Source organism: Sipha flava, unplaced genomic scaffold (genome assembly GCF_003268045.1).
Source record: "Sipha flava isolate LNK unplaced genomic scaffold, YSA_version1 284_pilon_pilon, whole genome shotgun sequence".
In the NCBI taxonomy this organism is placed as follows: domain Eukaryota; kingdom Metazoa; phylum Arthropoda; class Insecta; order Hemiptera; family Aphididae; genus Sipha; species Sipha flava.
The window spans coordinates 669,145-688,678 of record NW_020272951.1 but is presented as its reverse complement, the minus strand read 5'-3'; the positions used below and the strand labels follow the sequence as shown (position 1 = coordinate 688,678).

Below are 19,534 nucleotides of genomic sequence, written 5' to 3'. Positions count from 1 at the left end.
TAACTATGTATACTTTGAACTTTTTGTTTGTATCCCCTCCCCCCCAATAAGATATTTCTAAATACGCCCCTAATTATAATTGAGTCTTCATAGATATTATTAGAATATAAAATATTGACCAAAAAATAACATTTTTTGAAAATATCTTTTTTTTTATCTAGATAAAAATGAAATTATCTTTTATCTTTATCTAGATGAATTTGAACATATTATCTTTCATCTTTAACTAGATAAATTTTGCATTATCTATTCCCAACACTGATAAGACTGGATGTTTCGAGCGTGAGAACCTTTACCTAACTATATTGTACTCTCCCCTCAAACTGACAAAGAATATGATCTAGCATTGAATTGAGGTTTGAAATTCAATATAGTTTTAACACCCTTTTTGTAAATGTACCAACTTTCTCATATACTGGCACAAGTATGTAAAGTAGAAAAATTATTAAATATGAACACCTTTTATAATTATATTTAAAAACCTTTTATAATTATATTTAAAACCTTTTATAATTATATTTAAAACCTTTTATAATTATATTTAAAACCTTTTAATTTAAGACAACGAAAAATATTTATTAATACAAAAAAAAAAAAAAACAAAAGAATGACCGATAACTTCACTCGTAAATCGGGCAGCGTTCGATGGCAGTAGAACAAACGAACATCACGTCTTGTGGGGGTCGCTTCATTCTATTGCAATCTATCTGGTCAGCATTTCGTGAAGATGGTATGTGTATGTGTATGTATATGTGTATGTATACGTTTGCTGACAATATATTAATTTTATGTTTATAATAATAATTAAATTAAATTAGGTGTTAGGTGATAATACAATATTGTGATGCATTTCTTTTCATGCATTTGGTAAGCATCGTAAATATTTTTTTTTAGTAGTAAAGAAGTACTTCAAAGTTTTATGTGAAATATCCATAAATTATATTCTCATATATTTTACGCATCATCTTTGGCAGGGTTTTGAGAAATTTTTAAAAATGTTTATTTATTAAGTTATGAACGAAATAAAATTGCTGGTCTTAGAAGTTACTAATTGAAAATGTTAGGACACAAATGAAATACTCGTATGATTATTTAAAAAAAATCATAATACTATTTCAAAACCGATATATTTCTAGCTTCTAGTATTGAAATGTAATAAATGTTCTTACTATTAATAATTTACTATACAGATTATTTTGTATTTCGTAAACATATGGTAATACTTCAATGAAGGAAGAATTTTCAAGGGGTTATATACTCCTAACCCCTCTGTATACACCGTAGATGCTATACATAGAGTGATAGTGTTATATATGCAATAACTATTACGCAAAAAAATGAGAAATATCTTTAGAGTCTAAAAATTCTAATTCAAATCAAATATTAGTCAATTAATAAAAAATATTTTCTAGACTTTGAATTACGATCTCTCAATATGTCACATATAAACCGGCGGAATCGTCAAGGTATCTGTTACATCTGAACTTGATTTGATTCATTTATATTCGTTTACCCACAATTCATGGTTGTATGGAAAACATTAGATTTTTTTCCGCTGCTTTTTCAGCATTTCGTATAGTGACCATAATATTGATTATCAATAGTTAATATTAATGTCAATTATTGATTTTATAATACGAGTATTCTATAGATTAATATTTATCGTTAGATAAAAAAAATAAAACATGTCTATTCACCAATGTTGGCTATAAAATGCCTTATTTATTTCTTCTTTTTATTCGAACATATTTTATCGAGCATTTAATATGGATTCAAGAACACGAAAAAAAAAATGGGGGGGGGGGGGCCGAACTCCCCTGGTCTACGGCGAGTTATACCTGTAAGGAACAGTATACGTGTGATGTATTGGTCGAGGCGGCAATCGACGTGCCAATAGTATTACCTAAGCTGAGACAACCGGAACCGTACACAGGTACACGGTCTTCCTTGCGAACGTGGTGCGCCTACTGCAGCACGTTGTCGACTTAAAGGTGGCGGCCACGAAAACCATCCAGACAAAGGCGTTTCGCGCGTATCGTGGGCGGAGAGAGGACAATAAGCCCGTCGTAGTCTAAACGTTACGAGTGTGTTTCATTATTTTTTTTTTTTTTTTTTATCACCGGTACAGATAAAGGCGCAAGTAGCAAAAATTATTCCATCCGCCCGCGGCCCAGTTGTGCGGTGTGTGCAATGCACATCGGCGTCAGTTAACAACGCGCGCGCGCCGCTCCGAGTCCTCTGACCGCCGCCGCCGCCGCAGCGTGTCGACATCCGTGTGCGTCGTACTCACTCAGCGCGTTCCCCGTGTGCCGTTCAGCGACGACGACATGACAGACGTAATGACCGGCTGCTGCTGTTACTGCTGCTGCCACTGCTGCTGAGGGCTGTTGCGCTGTGCCGTCGTGTCGCGAAGGCTGCACCGATAATCGCATAGCGGCGATGACGTCTTCCGTGGCGTCGATGCGGCGTGAGCTCAGCAACGGGCCCGCCGCGCTGGTGGCCGTCGACGCCGCGCTGTCCACGGTTGTCATCACCCCCGTGGTGGTCACCTATTGGAGGATCACTTGGAAGCTGATGGACGTGTACTTGCTGCCGGGGCGCAAGGCGTGGAGTACCGCCGCGTCCGTGGCCATCGGTTTCCTCGGGCTGTTCGTGTTCACGTTCTTCCAGCACCGGCTCAAGTGGTACCTGAAGCCCAGGAAACACACGGCCATGTACTACGTCATATCCCGACTGTACACGGCCGCGTTTGCGTACTCGTGCATAAACTCGTGGCGCGGCGTATGGGACGCCATGGACATGCTGACCGGCACGCGGCCGTCCGTGGTCGCCACGTCCGTGGCCCTAGGCATATGCAGCTTGGCTTTCATGAAGACCCTGCGCAACATCGTCGCTCCCCCCATAGCCATACTGACCGATAGCTACGACGGATACTTCGAGGTGCCCACGCTGTTCCGCATCGGAATCAGAGTGAGATCCGTCCTATAATATGTTTGTCGATATTTCTGTTGACGTCGTCGTTGTTGTTGTGGTGATGTTGGTGATGGTGATGATAGTGGTGGTGGTGGTGGTGTTTGGTGTCGTGGTGGTGGTTTTTTGACACCTCGACCGTGGTGGTATATACTTTCTACAATACGTGAATTGAAATATAGGTTTTGATTTCTGCGAAATTCCGTGAAAGATCTAAGATTAGTAAAAATCTTCGTAAAAGCGATACATTTATAATCAAATAACCTCATTGTGCGGTATACGAAAATATTACTTTTACTGTCGTGTCAGTAATTTTTGTAAAATATTTAATACTATAATAATTCAATTTTGGTTTTCGTGTTACTCTAGGCAGTTATAAAATCGGTACAAAAAATAATCGAAGAATTTGTATTGATCACTTAAAACTATCATGTCAATAAATACGGCATAGGTTTCAGGTATTTTTTTTTTTTTTGAGGTTCCAGGTGATTTCTTATATGTGTGCTATTAAAATTGAAGCAAAATTTATATGATTTCATGAAGCATTATCATTATGTAGTACATATATTTGTATAAAACCATCAATATAATTTTTAAAAAATTTGAAAATAACCAATTTACATACATTAGAATATACTGATACATTAAATTAACATAACTTATAAATTTTATTATTAAAAAAAAAAAAAAAATATTTAGTCATTTTGCAAAATATTTCTAAAAATACGAAAAAAACTTCGAAATCCATCGATTCGTTATGTCTTTATAATTCCAAACAATCGAATCTAATAAAAAGCATATTAAGATAAATTAAAAAAAAAAAAAAATTATCTCGTATATAAAAAGTTTTTGATATTGTAAAGCGATTTTCGCTTAAAATTGTTTTTTTTTAAAAATAATAAACAATAGTTGTTTTTAATTTTTAAATACTTTTTAATATAATGCTTTCTAGTGATACAGGCTTCCGTTTCGAGGAGTCCGTCTCAAACATATCACCAAGGATAATTCCGTCTTTATTCTAAGGATTTATATAATATTATATTCATCAGTACATATTTATTTATTAATTTTTCGAGGGAATATTTTGAATCATAAAAATCGAATTTTAATATGTATACTTTAATTTAAATAAATTGAAATCAGATATATTTATTTTAATAAAACGTTTTTATAAAATGTATTACGGATTTTCTTGGAGTAATTAATTTTCTCAAATAGAACACAGAATATTTTTACATTAGTTATTAAATTAATATAGTGTATACTCCTATAATTTCTAAAATGTCTGCTAATATTTTTATATAATATATTTATGATCAAAAATAAAACATTTGATGTTTGATATCAAATCTCATAAAATATAACACAAATTATCACAAATACCTATAAAACTATAAATACGTATAATTTCGATGACTTAATTGAAAATGCATATGTTACGTTTTTTTTATGCTCATCATAAAAAACGTATATACCTCTAATTTTATCATAATTGCAATACGTGTATTTACTGAATTGTACTTTTTCAATATAGTACACATTTTATGGTTAGTCGAAATGGAAGGATTAAAAACTACGAATGTTTTTTTTTTAATAGGAACCATAATGCAAATACAACGAGAAAAATCGAAATTATATAATATTCAAGTAAAAAAAAATCTTTAACACGTTATAATGTTTATATAATACTAATTTATTTTAAATATATACCATTTAACGATTAAATTATACGTAAAAAATAATTGCTGCAAAGTATTTAAAGGTCATTGGGTCCGTATACGACATTCATCAGAGTTTATGAATCCCTCGTCTATTAAAAGTCTTTATTGTGTGTTAGTTAGGTATGTATTAAAATATAGATCCCATCATTTATCATCCGTTTGCGGAAAGCGAAATTGTTTATCTTGAGCTAGTTCAAAACCGATTTCATGGTGTCATTGTCATGTTAAAAAAACATTAATGGTATTATTAAAATTGTCAACCATCATAAGTTATATTAAGGCCAATAGAATTGGAACCTGTTTTCTTTTGAAAATGTCCAAACTTTATCTTTGAACATCTTGAATACTAAATAGACCATATTTTATATTTAATAAGCTATTATACATATTGTATTAGGTAACAATATTTTGATTCTCTTTGGAAATTATTTACATTATCACAATTTATAAAAAAAAAAATAATTATAAAGTAAGATAAAGGATTTATAAACTTTTATTAGGTTACCATACCCTAGTATTAAGTTAAAAACTTAGAAGAAATTGTCCAATTTAAATTAAATAGTTGGTTGTTTAAATTAAACAAGAAAAACTATAAACACCAAGTAGTTACATAAAGAATTAGACCAAATTAATTTTTTTCTCTTTTTCGTTACCTATCGTTTAAAATAGTAGTTTTAACCAAATACAGTTCGAGTAAAATAAAAACATTTGAATTAAAAATAAAAGCAATAAAATTAAAAAATAAATTATTTCATGTATAACAATCTTTATAAACAATTAACTTCTTATATTTTTATGCTTGCAGGACGGTACTGGGTCATGGTTGTATGTTTTGGACAGTTTTTTTAGTGTTTGTATAATCGGTTCACTTGTAGTCATTGTTTGGCGAGGTGTTTGGAACCTAATGGACCAGTATCTATACCCGAAAGACATGAACACAACAGCGATTTTGTCATTGGTAATGAAATATTTATGCAACAATACTTGTTTCAGGAAAAATAATACAAAAAAACAACTCAATAAATTAAGTCTAATAAAATTAAAATAATTACATCGCAATATAGTATTAAGTATAATGAATTCAAATTTATAATACATAAGAGCATTACATCTTCAATCTTTACTCACCATTATGACACATCATTTAGAATTTAATGAGGAATACAATATTTATAATAATCATTAATAGGATACTACATATTTCAACTAAAACATATAAATATAAGAAATTAGCAAAATATTAAGATCAAAAATCAATATTTATATAAATAAATAAATAAATAAATAAATAAATGCTTAACCTTGAATATTATTATATTTGTAAAGTATGATCGGTTTCAAATTAAATATTCATCACCAGGTTCATACAAAATTAATAAAATTGTGACTGAATATGAACAAATGAAGGAAGGAATACATTTTATTTGTAAAATACAACTGGTTTCGAATTAAAAATGCATTATCAGATGTATAAAAAGTCAATAAAATTGCAACTAATTATGAAAATATAAAGGAAAGAATACATTTAATAGTTTGTTTTCAAAATTGTGAAATTTAAACTTGTACGTATATCATAGTATAACTTAATTAAATTCATTATTTCTTTACTGGTAGACAAATATTATTGAATTTCTCTGTTGGCTTCCAAATTGCTGGAATTGGTGTATTAGTATAGATATAACAGGAAACCTTGTAATCAAAAAATAGTATGTCCTACAAGTGCATATTTATTAGGGCTTTTAAAATGGACCTTATTATTCGCAGAAGACAATGTTTACTTAATGAAAAAATTACAATAATTTATTTTAAACGTTTGTTTAATTGGTCTTTTCCGTAAGCTATATTGTGATTGACCGCTATCGTTGTTTATTTCTTATTAAACGTTTTTTAGGCCACACACATTCAATTTCCATCTTACATTTGTTGTAAAGCCACAGTGGGTTTAAAAAAATAATTATAAAGTATGCAAAGAGCACTAGTATACCAATTGATTCTTAATCTAAGAATCCCGGAAAACATTTTCGAGGCTTCAAATGATGATACATTAATTTTAGATTCAAAACGAAGCTAAAATATATTAGTTACCTACCATGGTATGTGTTTATTTATCTAGATATTTACAAAATTTTAACCAGAAGGAGACTTGGCTTTTTGATAGTACATTTGGTTTAGTTGATGCAATCCGAAGATATTTTTTTACATTTTTCAATAGTTTTTTTAAAAAAACGAAATTCATTGAATGTTTATATACATTTTGATTAAACGATGTGAGTAATTTTGTTGTCTAAAAATATAAATATAAATGGTTAAAGCTGTAACATAAACTGGACCCTTATATTAATATTAAATACATATAATAATTTTAACGGTTATTATTAAATTAATTGAATCAAAATCGAAAGGTTATGCATTTTTTTACTGTAAAATATTGTACATCTAACTTCATTAAGAAATTATTAGCTACTTATACTCATAAGCACAGGCAAGGGAAGAACATTGTGAGGGTCACCCTCCCCATTAATAAACACCCATTGAAACAAGAATTAGCCTTTTAAATAAAATGTACTAATTTATTTTTATAAGGTAATTTAATTGTTGAACCCCTTCCAATAATAATCCATTCCTTCATATTGATGACACGATTAAAATATTTAATATTGAATAAATATTTCCAAATAATTCGTCAAAAGTAACATTATAATTTAGAAATAATATATTATTAATAATTATATTATACTTATAGGTTATCGGATATAGTGTAGTACTAACTGCTTTTGCATTGCAACCTTTTGTTAAAAAGTTGGTTAACAAAGTTAGCGGTCTCAAACGAATATTAGCCGTGGATGTTTACTTGCTGTTCTCATTTTTTGGTGCAGTAAATGTATGGAGGGGTGTATGGATTATGCTGGACGAACACTTTATACCAGGTTAGTTTTAAGGTAAAAATATAAAATTAAAATTAATGTTAGGGTTGCAAATTCTTTTTAGAAACTCGATAGGTAAAATTTAATAAAGCAATGTTAAATAATTATTTGAAATTGTTACATATAAAAAGATCGAATAAATAACATTGAATGATGCTTATAAAACTACGCTTAGTTATAATTTATACTAATTTATATATTAAAATAATTTATACAATTACATACAATTTAAAAGAAAAGTATTTATTATTTACAGAATAATTAAATCGAGTCTATAAATGCAAACTTGGGTAGGCACTTAGTGGCGTTAATTTGAACCAATTACACCTTTTTTTATTTAAATATAAGATGTTATATATATACATAGTTATAATTTTAATCCAGCAAAATAAATTAAAATATATTATAGTATCAGACCTTTGAGTTAAAGTTCTCAATCGAAATTTATAATTTGTTAACATAATCAAATTTGTCGTATAAAGCTCAAAAGTTAAGTTATTAAACCTATAGCTGATAAATTTCAAATTCATAAGATTAAAAGTGTAAGAGTATCGTTTTTTGTATAATATTAAAATAGCTAAACCCCTTTTCAAAACACATAAATATGTTGTATACATTTTAAGCTTCTATAACTTGTTAATAATTTTATTAAATTCAATATTAAAAATTATAAACATTTATTTTGTGAAATAATTAATTCACAATAAAAAATGATCACTACTACCAACTTTTCAGATGCTCCAATTACCAGTTATTGGGTATCACACATTGCATGTTTTGGTTTTCTTGTCTTATTGAACTCATCAAACTCGATATTAGTCCGTGGCGTTTACATAGATGCTGAAGAAGACGGTACACAATGTGTCGATTTCCCATGTTATTATGTTCGACTTTTAGTTCAGGTAAGAAATAAAATAATAAAAATAACAATAATTATATGTAATACCATGGTTAAATTTTTTAAATTTTTTATTAATGAAAAAAAAAATTATTTGTACTCTTAATATCGATTTTCAGTCATTTATAAATAATGTATTAAATAGATTTTGGTTTTAATCAATTTATAAAAAAAATTATTTTCAAAACATTATTATGTATATACGAGTATAACAAAATCACTAAACTTTAAATTACATAAAATTGTATGACTATTTAAAAATAATTCTACAAAAACTTAACAGTTAACAGATTGTGAGCAATATTATGATTTCCCCATCTCAGGTTTTATAAGTTACAACATTTAACATAACATACATATATTGATTCATAGCTATAAAAATAACAACTTAGTATTCCCATTTTTCATTCACTTTTTGCCAAGAATTATGAGTCCTAAAAAAAATTATAATATCACAATAGATAATATAGAATATTGGTATGATCAATATTTCTGTGATAATTAGATAATTAGATTAAATACATAGATTATTATAATATTAAGATTTGATTCTGATTGAAAATATAATATATAAATGATTGGGATTATACTTCATAGTTGATGTAATCAATTGAAGTTTTATTAAATTACTCTGCACCATTTAAAAGATTACATTTTTTTTTTATTTATTTATATAATAACATTTACAATCTGTATATAAAAATATTACAATAAGCAAATAGTTTAACAAGAATTCAGTGACTTTGAAGATTTGTGAAGGGAAGCTATCCAGTGATAGGACCCTTTTGACGTGTAACAGTTAGGACTGCAAATGGTGTTTCAGTTTAGGAGGTTGCGACACCATCGTATTTTGAGGCGACAAGAGGGGTTATCTAGAATTGTGGCTGAGTGTTGGTTTGCAATCAGAAGATTTGGATGGTGAAGTAATTTGGAGTAAAATTTTTTATAATGGATTTTAACTAAGTTTTCAACTGACTCGATGTTTAAGTCTTTGTGAAGGGTGTAATTAGAAATATACCAAGGAGCTGACGTTATTGTGCGGAAGGAAATGGACTGTAAGGCTTGAATTGTTTTAATTTGGGTTGGTTTTGCACAACGCCATATTTGGGCTCCGTATGACCAGATTGGTCTTAATATTGATTTATATATATAATTATTTTATTATGGAGTGGAAGTTTTGATTTCAACATAGGACATAGTAAATAGGATCTTGAATTTAGAGAATTTCTTTTTGATTTGAGGCGAGAACCTCTAGTTAGTCTTTTGTCTAAAGTTATTCCAAGATATTTAATTTGAGACAAGGAGGGGATAAGAACTCCTTGAAATAAGATAATAGGTGTGTTTTTTTTATTGAGGATAAGAGACAAGAACGGATTTATCTGCATTGATTTTAATTTTCCAGTTAGAGGACCGTTTATCAATAAGGTTGAAGTGGAGTTAAAGAGCATTCAATGCTTCATCTGAGCTACTATGTGGAGATAAGATGGAAGTATCATCGGCGTAGGTGGCTAAGAAAGTGTTTTGTGTTGTGAGGATATCTGATGTGAAGATGTTGTAAAGGTCCGGAGAGAGATCACTACCTTGAGGGACTCTGGCTTGGATTAGAAAAAGAGAAGAAAAAGAATTACCGTGACGTACTTTGAAGGTACGATTTTCAAGGTAAGATCGAATTAATAGGTATAGGGGCACAGGAAGGAATTGTTTGATTTTATAAAGCAGATCAGTGTGCCAGACCCTATTGAAGGCTTGCGCCACATCGAGGAATACTCCTGAGCAATATTTTTTTCCATAAAAGTGGATGAAATTGTGTCGACTAGTCTATGTACTTGTTGTATTGTGGAATGTTTTGCACGAAATCCAAATTGGGCATTAGATATTATTTTTTGAGTTTCTGTGATTGGTCTTAACTTTTTCAAAACGACTTTCTCGAACAATTTACCTAATGTTGGAAGTAGGATTATAGGTCTATATGAAGTTGGTACATTGGGGGTTTTACCTGGTTTAGGTATGAGAATTATGATGGATAATTTCCAGGCGACAGGAAAATAAGACAATCTTAACATAGAGTTAAATATACATGTAAGCAAGACAATTGATTTTTTTGGGAGATGTTTTAAAATATTATTTGTTATCAAGTCGTGCCTAGGAGATTTGTTGGGCTTTAACCTTTGTACAATATTTGAAATTTCATTTGGAGAGACATAGGTAATGGGGCATCAATGAATTTATTTATTTTATCTAAATGTGCGGTATTAGGAATAATGTTTTGCTGTGAAAATATTCGAGAGATGTTCCCAAAAAGATTGGCTTTGTCTAGATCTGAAAGTGCAAGCGAACCATCTGATTTTTTAATGGGACTAGAGAATTTTTTTAATTTAAGCAAGTTTTTCGTGGTTTTCCATAAAGAACCATTTTGTGTATTTAAAAGTTTAAATTTTGTGTTAAAAAGATCATTTTTGTATTTTTGGATTAATTTTTTGATGGTGTTAGACCGGTGTTGAGGGTTGACTTGTCGGAAGGTAGTCTTGATCTTTGCCAACGGGAGCGTGTCCTGCATTTTTCAGCAATTAAAACTTGTATATCAAGAGTAAAAGATAATCGTTGTGTTTAGAGTGGCAATTCGGATTAGGAGAATAAGAACACTCATACACTGCTGATTAGATTGAGCTGACTAAATGTTGAGCTGCGGATTCTATTTCGTTGCAAGATTTGAGAGAATTTTTTAAGTTTGTACTATTTACTAACGACGTGAAAAAATGATTCCAGTTGACTGGACCTTTGGAAATGGAGGGACGAGGAGAAATAAGTATTGGAGATTTCATAATGTTAAGCATGACTGGTGAGTGGTCTGAAGACAGATCACATACATTTTGAATGTTGTGATTTATATGGTTGGGGATTGACGTTATAAAAAAATCACGTCGGGTTGCCTGTTTAGATGAGTTGGCCAGTAGATTGGACCTGGGGGGGGGGGAAATGACTGAAAGCTCGTTCGTTTGGATGGAATCAAAGAATATTCGACCTCTGGGATTTTCAACACGACTACCCCATAATATGTGTTTAGCATTATAATTGCCTCCAGTTAGGAAGGTGCGACCTAATGAGGAAAAAAATTGATTTAAAAGTAACTGCGATATACTTGGCTGAGGTTAACCGAGGTTATGATTTATTGAAATTGGAACATTTGTTGCTAGGATAGTGGGGAATTGAAAGCACGGTAGAGGATAATGTTGGATTGAAGATAATATTAAGATAGTGGAACCGGCATGAGACGTCTCATCATGGTGATTGGTATTGTAAACATTGTAGCCAGGAAAGAAATGTTTAGAATTGTTTATATAGTGGTTTTCGGTGATAAAAGCTACATCAATTTGATTTTCTAAAAGAAAATTTAATAGTTCGGGTTCTTTTTGTTTAAGACCGTTAGCATTCCAGAAAATGATTTTAAGATTTTTATTATTAATTTAATTATGTATCATTATTTAAAATTAATTTATTCATGACTGTGGTAAAAAATTGAATTAGGGGAATTATTAGTTGTTTTCATTAAGAAAAATGATAATTGATTATTTTATATGTTATAGGGAGGATTTGATCGGGATTCGGTTTTATTTGAATTACTGTGGTTCTGAGGTTTTTGAGTAAGGTTAGGAAAAGTTTTATTATTAGTAATGTTAAATGGGGTGGAAAGTGTCCTTTCACTGGATTGAATCCCCTGTTTGTTTACATAAGTATTATAATTCACATAATTTTTAGAATTTGGGTTTGACTTGAGATTGGAACGTTGTAAGCTTTTGTGGGCTGAACAGCCGGGGTAATTCGCTGTGTAGGTCACCTCGACACAAGGTACAGGTTGCAGGTGTATCTTTTGATTTTGTACACTGTTGGATAGGGTGGAAATCGGCGCAAAAAAACACATTTAGGAGGATGAGCACAATAACTTTTGGAGTGGCCGTACTCCTGACAGTTAGAGCATTAGATGATTTCTATTTTTTTATGGGGCTCTTCGACCGTTATTTTGGTGTGAAGTAGTGATGTTAGTTTGAATATCTCGTTGTTGATTTGAGCAGGTATGAAGTCAACAAAAAATATTGAAAGGGGGCGTTTGGTAGTTTTGTGAATAATATTAGTGACTTGGTAGACTGAATAGCCAATTTCTTCAATAGAGACACCAACTTCTGAAGTTGGAGTTGAAAGGTGTAAATTGCAAAATATACTATAATATATATTGTTATTTAATAACAATACGAAAAGCTTTATTTTCACGGCCTTGGTATATATAGTATTCTGCTTTACCTTGTTTTAAATATTTAATGACCTTCCTGTACGAGTCGGAGTTGGTGGTGCTAATTTTTAAATTATTAGCTGATGATTTGGAACTGAAGTTTTGTGAACCAATCAATTTTATTAATTGATTACGTTGTTCGATGAAATCAATAACATTGCGTATGAATATTGGAGGGGGTAACGGAGTGTGATTGTTTTGGACATCGGAATCGTTTAAGTTGATTTTTGATGTATCGGACATTTCGGTATAATTTTCAATGTCATGAATATGAAGAGAATTATATCTATTTGTGCTAAAAAACAGGCTTAAGTTTCTTTAACTCGGCTTTTTCGGTTGAACTGGTTGAAGAGAGGTTTCATTTAGAATTTTTTTTGGCTAATTGAAAATCGTCATTTTCGTTGTCCGAAAAAACTTCATTAGAAGTACTGGATTGATTTGAAACGCTCTGTATGCTGTTTACATTTTTACGATTCGAAATTTCAAGTGGGCAGCAAATTTAACATCTATTACTACGAATTGAATGATGTTAGTCTTGAGATTATTGGAAAATTGCTCGAGATTAATTTATATAACGTAATAGAATAGACGACACGTGCGTGTCGCTACGGAACACAACGACATGTGATATATAATTATTTTTTTAATTTATACGAGTAATATAATAAATTATATTATTTTTTTGCTATTAAAATTTAATGACAAATTAGTATTTTGCTTCAGGAATTATTGTATACTTATCATGACATCAAGATTACACTTAAAACATAACAAAGTCAAATGTCCATGAATGTAAAAATGTTATCACCATATAGGCATAAAATATTATCCTAATACCATTATACAAATTATTATTATATATTACCACAGTTCACACATATTGCATTAACATGCAAATTTCAGTTAAGACAAAATTACTCGTTATATTTTATTTAGTGAAAATTTAAATGTCACAAACATTCTGAATTTATACACCGTGAAATAGTAATTATCAGTATACATGATATATATGCAGTACCATGTGTGATTATTGTAGGAAGGTATATTATAATTAAAGACCAGATATAATAGTGTTAAAAATATCTAAAAATTGCAATGAAAAATACATTAAAATTAAATAGTAAAATCATATCAAATATATAATCATTAATTACATACTTAAATAATATTATGGAAATTATTATAATTTTTCTGAAATAATAATTCTGAATTAAAATTTATAATTATATACATCTCTAAATTGTGTTTTTGAAAATTATATCATCTGTTACTTAAAATATGTTTATATAATGAAAAAGTACGTTCAATGTCTACACTTGTTACTGGTACATATTTAAAATAATTTAAAAAATTTGGTGTTATATCTAAATTAACATTTTGATTTTCTGTCATAAACTCAGAGTAAGTTTTAATAGTTTTATATCCTTCATTTTTTTCTAAGACATAGATATTTTAATTTATCTTTAACTATTTTCCTATTGGGACTGCAAGGAATATTTATCAAAATATTTTCAACTTCACTTATTATGTTTGAACTATTAAGTAATTTGATATTTGATCCTTCTAAACTTGTGAGTTTTATGGATAAATCAGATAAATATAATTTTAAAAATAATAAACTACAATTTACGTTGCAATCATATTTTTATTGTAAAATTACTTTAGAAATAATAATTTGTTTATTTTATCACGTGAAGTATACAAACATTTCAAAATCATTATAAATAGCAAAGAATTGCATTATTAAATTAAATAGGAATAATTAAACCGATTCGTAAACATATTTGATCAGATTTGATTTATTTGGTATCAATAAAAAGTTGCAATATCAGTTAAATCCGGTCTTTAATTATAATACAACTATAATCAAACTTGATATTTATTTATTTATTTATTTTAAAACCCAAAGAGTAAAAGTACAGTATTTAATATAATATATATAATTACAAAAAGTATACAATACAATAAGGTAATATTTATTTTATTATAAATGTGTAACTACCGTAGAGGATCATTACAAAATTCGAAGTTTTTAATTTTGTTGCACGAATTAAGCATATGATTTATCGGACTATTTAATACATAATTTTAAATATTTATGTTTGTAAGTAATAAGATTCTGGCATTCAATTATGAGAATTTTCACTTTATTTTTTCCAATAGTTCCCGACACAACATGTCCGGAACTATTGGAAATTATAATATTTTTATCGTTCAATTTATAAGCTTGTAAATAAATCTTACATCAGTCTTTAAGTTTCTATTAACTAGTAGCACGATACCACATGTAAAAATCACTTCACCCAGAAAACAATTTTGCAATAGTTTTATTGTAACTTTTTGAATAAAATTATAATACATATTAAGAAATATGTGGGATGTACATATGTATAATATTGCTAATATTTTCGACATTATTAATAAAAAAAAAAATATTGTAAATACACGATAATAAACACTTGAAAATAATTCATTAAAATATATACAGAGAAGGGATTATTATAATAAAAATAAATATGAATAAAATTAAATATAATTATCACACTTTTTAGAAGTGAGGTAGACAAATATAGTGTATGTCAGTCCAACCAAAAGTTTGATGTAATGTTCATAATGAATTTAATTTTTAATAGGAAAAAAAAACATTTAATTAAATAAATTTATATTTACTAAATTTTTATAATTTTTTTTTTTTTTTGGTATAATGCAAATAATATGAAGGGCTACAGTGAAAAACAATAATTGTTAATATTCCTAAACTGTTTAGTATTACAATTTTAAAGTTTCAAAAATCAAAAAGCTAAGAGAGAAAACATGAAATAATTCATAAAAAATGTCCTGTTACAATAAAACTAATTTTTTATATAATGAATAAAAAAAAATGTAATTTACTTTTTAAAACAAGTGACAAAATGACATAATTATCAAATTTTTTTTCTTTCTTTAACTTTAATGTTTTTCCCTGTATTCCTTCATATAATATACATTATACCTACAATATTATTTAACACACTAAATTATAATCTACATTTTCCATGCATATTTAGAAGAGAAAACAGAGAAAACAAAAACGTGTTAAAGAAGAAGAAGAAGAAGAAGAAGAAGGCAAAGAAATGATGCCCGTGAAGGTTGAAGTGAATGAGAATTTCGAAAAAATTTTAATCACAGGTGAAAATGGTAGCATAACAATGCTAAACGAAATGAAAGAAACGTTGAACAGTGCTAAAATCGTTTGACATGACATTAATAAACATTGAGGTTTGTACTTTTAGATCTTTGAATATAATCATTTTCACATCAAAGCCAAATCATTTGTGTTCGTTTAAGATACGAGGAATATTTTTTATATCGATATAATAACTATTTTACTATTATGATGTATATATAATTTAGCCAGTTTCGTAATTATTTTTATTTTTTTCCTAGAGTTTTTGTAGTAATCGTGTGAATCAATGTGTTAATATTATAGGAGTAAATTATCGAAATTTGGTTTTACATTTTCAATTTTGTAAATAGTACAATTCAAATATTATTATATATTCGTAGTTGATATTATAATTAATTACAAATGTTACTAGTTTATTAAATGTATACTTTATTTACCCCTCTGCATTTATTGATAAAAAATAAATCATTGAACCATAACTGTACATTTTTGCTTGTAATAACATTCACAACGGAATTTTCAGATACAAGCGTCAATAAAAAAATACTTTTGTCATGATTATGAATATGCTTTGAACATTTTTAGAAATTCTTGAGAAAGATACTTCAAGATACATTCAAAGTACAAGCGAGTTAATAAAAAAGAAAAGATTGTATACTTATTTGTATATTAATTTGAATTAGTCATTAAAAAGAACATTTTATATTGTTAAGAAAACATTTAGAATGATATGGAACTACTTATTATCACGAACATAACTTTTTATGTAAGTACTCGTAATGTGTACTTAAATTATTTAAGTTTATAAAAGGCATAAACCATTACTTCAAACTATTATATGATTATAAATATTTTAATTATATTTTTAATTGTTTTTATTGACACAAAGCATATATTTTATATAATTTTGTAGTTATAAATTTAGTTTGTTCTAAATATTCTCAAGTAAATTAAATTTTAGTCTTCATTAATACATTTTATTTAAAGTTTTATATTTTTTAAAATAATAAATTTGGAGTAACCTGACTTATGAAATATTAAAAATAAATACAAATATTTGTACAATATTATATCCAATAACTAAAAATATTTTTAAAATAAACTGTCAGCTGTACTTTTTTATTTATCAATTTTAAATTAGTGCTTCCGAAAAATGGCTTCTTTACAAGCTAATTAAATGCCATTCATTTAAAAAATACCACAAATTTTTAATATTAATATTTACAGATTGTAATTTTTCTACGGTATTCAAAAAAAAAAAAAAAAATTGAAAATATTGCTTTTAAGAATTTAAATTAATTTCATTGCAAAACTTTTATCTTATAGAAAATGTTTAAAGTATAAAATAATATGCTATAATGACATAATATAAATTACATATTACTCTGTATTAAAACATAAAGATAGTTTAAATGAGTTCTAACTTTTTTTAATTCAATATTAAAGCCTGAAGTTATCCAATTTCGCAAGGAGAATTTACATGCTGAAAATAGTTTTAGGCAACCAAATAGCAAGTATTATAAATAATTTTAAACACGATTGTGTTTTGAATAATTTTTTAGCTATTATCGACTTTCTAGTATAAACCATATTCTGTTGCTATAGGAAAATAGTATAATATATATTCATATTTTAACATATAACTTAGAAAATATGTTATTCCGTTGTGTATCATATAACTATTCAAGTTTCAAAGGGATAACTGATAATTAATAACTTCTGCATATTATTTTTAACGCTGATGATTAACTAACACTTAATATCAAGAACTCATCAAACTTTTTCTACTGATTTATTTTTGAATATTTATTTACTATTGATTAAGTAAACAATAATATTAGTATTTACTACATTAATGAATTGACAAAAACAAAAATTAGATACTTTTTGATTATAGTTAATTTTCATTAAATGTATAGATCACGAATTATGTATTTATCTTCTTACGTATTACATTGAACTTTGTAAAAAAGTTATTAGATACTTCGCAACATTTTCAATACTTTATTGCAATAATTACTACATAGTATTATAAGCGCACATATTTTATAAAACTAATGTATAATATGATATGCTTTGTATGTATTGGTATAAAACATAGATACATTTATTTAAAATTTATATTTCTTATATCATTTGCTAAGAATATTTGGTTTTCTGGAACATTTTGATTTATTTTCCCATTTTTAGATAGTTAACTTATATTTAAATGTAATCTAATCTACTAATACTTATATTAAGTAAATATTATAAATTCGAACTCAAATAAATCTGTTTAAATCATTGACATCCGGGGTAATGTTGCATATTTTATTTTACTTTGTGCGAGTTTAATTTAAATAGGAAATAAAATATAGGATGTTGTATAAATTATACTTCCAGTCAGTCTGTTCCTCAGCGTCCGTTTCGGTGTTAGTTAACCCTCGGGAAGGTCCCATAGACTGGTTAGGAGAGACAATTAAAGAACAATAGCTACGTATAAACAAATTTGCGTTGTAATAAATTGTTTTCGTGCCATTAATCAACTAATGATATTATGGTAAGTAGATTACTCAAGACTTAGAAGTATAAAAATTATTTCTAAAAGTACATGAAATCCATTAAAAATGATATAAATATCATTTTCACATCCCGTTAAAGATATTTGCTTTTTTAAGAAAATTTCAGTTACAAAATTATAACGTTTAATTATTATCGATCATCTATCATATTTATCTACCATAAATTATAATTATTAAAAGATAATAATTTTGCATTATATTAATGCGTAAAATATATGATTATGCAATCCGTATGTTATTGAATGCATGCCTTCCTTGTATATCTTATATTTACTTACAGCATAAATTAAAATATAATCTAATTAAACATAAAAATAAACTAAAATATTAAATAAAAAAATTGAATTTAGTTTTACTTAAAATTTCTTTGTATAATTTAATGAAGATTTTTTTATGATGATTTAAGTTATAATAATAATTATAACAAAATACTGGTGTGCATAGTATACGACAAGTGAAGATTTCGATACCTATTTTATTTATTTTTAAAATAACCATTTTTCTTCAGACATTTAATTTTATGTCGTATATGTCGTCTATTTAATAAGCTTTAATAAGCCAACATTAACAAATAACAAAGATTAAATTATTTGTAAATAATATATTCTCTGAGGACAGTGAAATTCACACGTAGAACAAGATCTATATGATCTCTAGGTATACATCAACTTCAAACACGATCAAGTGGATAATCCAGAATTATCCGATTAAAACACAGTCCAACATTTAAATAGCAGATATCATTAAATCGCTAGTTTAAGTTATTATGTTCCAAAATTTCTTCAAAAGTTCAAACCATTAATAATACCCACCCATATTGTTATATATATTTTTTGTTATTCTTATTATTTTTATTATAAATATATTTTCTATATTAGTAGGTTTTGGTTAATTAGATAGGTTAGGTGCTGCTAATTAACACTGAAAAACATACACGTGTGTGTATATAATTACTTAACCACTTATACATGGATATAAAAAAATATTAGTTGATAATATATTATATATT

At 27.8% G+C, this 19,534-nt stretch overlaps 1 protein-coding gene across 3 annotated transcripts in view; it reads left to right on the top strand.

Moving 5' to 3' along the window:
* Positions 1 to 16,500, top strand: part of LOC112685614 — a 30,044-nt gene extending 13,544 nt beyond the window's left edge. Inside the window, exons 3-7 of one of the 3 annotated variants that reach the window (XM_025557551.1) lie at positions 5,497 to 5,649; positions 7,435 to 7,618; positions 8,351 to 8,517; positions 15,846 to 16,056; positions 16,488 to 16,500. In XM_025557551.1, the coding sequence (XP_025413336.1) occupies positions 5,497 to 5,649; positions 7,435 to 7,618; positions 8,351 to 8,517; positions 15,846 to 16,034 (693 nt within the window). In that variant the 3' untranslated portion in view covers positions 16,035 to 16,056; positions 16,488 to 16,500. Of the gene's footprint in view, positions 1 to 2,165; positions 2,971 to 5,496; positions 5,650 to 7,434; positions 7,619 to 8,350; positions 8,518 to 15,845; positions 16,107 to 16,487 lie in introns of those variants that run through there. The other 2 variants (XM_025557552.1, XM_025557549.1) reach the window with 2 other exon arrangements.
* Positions 16,501 to 19,534: the final 3,034 nt, after the last annotated feature.